This window comes from Mandrillus leucophaeus, unplaced genomic scaffold (assembly GCF_000951045.1).
Source record: "Mandrillus leucophaeus isolate KB7577 unplaced genomic scaffold, Mleu.le_1.0 Scaffold24, whole genome shotgun sequence".
Classification (NCBI taxonomy): domain Eukaryota; kingdom Metazoa; phylum Chordata; class Mammalia; order Primates; family Cercopithecidae; genus Mandrillus; species Mandrillus leucophaeus.
In genome coordinates this window covers 4246270-4248581 of record NW_012102476.1, presented here as the reverse complement: position 1 = coordinate 4248581, position 2312 = coordinate 4246270, and the positions used below count along the sequence as shown (strand labels likewise).

At 54.2% G+C, this 2312-nt stretch overlaps 1 protein-coding gene across 1 annotated transcript in view; it reads right to left on the bottom strand.

The window, feature by feature from the left end:
- ITGAD (integrin, alpha D) overlaps positions 1–2312 on the bottom strand; it is a 32116-nt gene that overhangs the window by 12697 nt on the left and 17107 nt on the right. The window contains exons 12-15 of the mRNA XM_011982557.1: positions 2265–2306; positions 1964–2173; positions 496–626; positions 217–374 (exon numbers count right to left, since the gene is read on the bottom strand). Coding sequence (XP_011837947.1) covers positions 217–374; positions 496–626; positions 1964–2173; positions 2265–2306 — 541 coding nt within the window. The remainder of the gene's footprint in view (positions 1–216; positions 375–495; positions 627–1963; positions 2174–2264; positions 2307–2312) is intronic.

Sequence of the window (2312 nt, the reverse complement as noted above, 5' to 3'; positions counted from 1 at the left end):
GCCCAGGAGAAAACTGGGTGGACTTCAGGTTAACCCTGGAGACAGAACCCACAGGCCCAGGTGTGAGGAAGAGGGGAGAGAATGAGCCAGGTTTCTGGCACAGGTGTTGAGTGGATGTGGAGGTAAGATTGGTTCCTGGGCCCATCCCATCCTCAGGATGGCATTGGGGCCCCTAATGGGATGAGGGGTCGGGGCACCTTTATGGGGGAAACACACCTAGTTGGTCCAGTGAGCTTTTCTGGATGGTGAGACAGATGGTGGCGTCCCCAGCTTCCAGGGCACTGGGCCCCTCTTCCCAGCACCAGTACACAGACTTGGCCACCTCTCCGGGGCTGAATCTCATGGTCACCCCCACTTTCAGCACTGGCAGACTCCTGAGGGGCAGGGTAGTAGGGAGGACAGAACACTGGCCTCTGGGAAGATAACAAGGCAGGGGGTGCCAGCACCAGTGAATCAGACACAGCACGGGAGGGCAGGATGTTGGGGAGTTGCTACCTGAGCAGGAGCACCTGGCCCCGGGCCCCCACGGCCAGGTCCATCAGTCCGTCCTGGGTGAGGTCCTGACCCCCGCTCAGCGCCTGCCCAAAATACTGCAGCCTGGGGGAGAGTTGGGAGCCGGCGATCCGCTGGCCAGAAGAGAAAAGTGTGAATCAGGCTGGAAGGTGGGGGAAGAAGTTGGAAATAAGTAACAAGGGGAATATGGAGGTAGGACCGTGGGAAAGGGAGAGAAGGGGTGAGTTGTTAACAGATGTCACCAATAAGAGCCTGAAAAGAGGAGGTAGGAGTCGGGAGATGATTGCTAAGAAACAGATATAGGAGTGGAGATTGGAAGGGTGTCCTGGTGACCCAAGTGTCATTCATTCAATCAGTCTCTAGTTCCAGTTCTGACTCCTCCACGTATGAACCACGAGGCCGTGGGCAAGGACTCAATCTTTCTGTGCTTCCATTTGCTCATCTTTCCAGCGACCCGCTGGCCAGAGAGATGGGAGAGGCGAAAGTCAAAGGGAGGCGATGTGAAAAGTTTGAGAAGAGAGATTTGGAAAAGAGATTGTGGTGAAAGAGGATCTGAAGAGAGAAATTGGAAAGGAGAGATGTGGGAATAGAAATTGAAAGCAAATAGACCGGGTGGCTCACGCTTGTAATCCCAGCACTTCGGGAGGCTGAGGCGAGCAGATCAGCCTGACCAACATGGTGAAACCCCATCTCTACTAAAAATACAAAAATTAGCCAGGTATGGTGGCACACACCTGTAATCTCAGCTACTCGGGAGGCTGAGGCAGGAGAATTGCTTGAACCCAGAAGGCAGAGGTTGCAGTGAGCCAAGATTACGCCACTGCACTCCAGCCTGGGCGACAGAGTGAGACTGTCTCAAAAAAAAAAAAAAAGAAAGCAAACAGGGTGAGGACCTTGGGATCCCCAAACAGAGAAGGAGGCTCTTTGGGTCCAACCCGTCATGAGAGTAAAGGTTGATGAGGAAGTAAGAGCATAATAATAGGCGTAGAATATATTTGTGTATTCATCACTGGTCAGGTCACTCATGAACCTTCAGTGAGTGCAGTGGTGATTGCCTTAGCACTCTCACTGTTATTTCTACAAGAAGACTAAGGAGTTGGTTTTATCATTTCTGCATTTTATAGAAAGAAACTAAGGCCATTTTATAGAAAGAAACTAAGGCTGACCAAGGCTGTCAGTCACCTGCCTAAGGCCACACAGCTCAGGATGGCTGGCCAGGCCAGGGATTTGAACTGACCTCTGACCTCAAAGCCTGCTCTCCTAACCATTAAGCTGCCCACACAGATGGAAGGCTTTCCAGAACAGAGGAGAGAAGAGAGATGACGTGTGCTTAGCTGATGAACCACTGAAACAAGGAAGGGAATGGTGACAGAGACAGGAGGCTGCGTTCAGTGAACTCAGGACATGGGAAAGAGCTGGGACTGGAAGAGGCTGAAGACAGGGGCCTCACCTGGCTGTGGGAGGGGCTGATGCTGGATTCTGAGGCTCCGTGAAACAGGTAGACAGCACCCCGGTTCTCCTGCTCTCCCGGGGCCCCAATGGCCACGTCCGACAGCTTGTCCCCATTCACGTCCCCCAACACTGTCAGGGCTGCCCCAAAGCGGCCCCAGGGGTGGCTCTGCTCCCCACAGAGAACAGCTTCACACTGCCACTGCACCCTCTGCTGAACACAAGCAGTGTCAGACCCCGACCCAGGCGACCCCTCCACCCACACCAGACCCCACTCAGCCCAGGTCCCATCAGCCACTCACCCCCCTGGGCAAGGGACACACGGACACCTGGCCCCCTCGGGTCTGCTC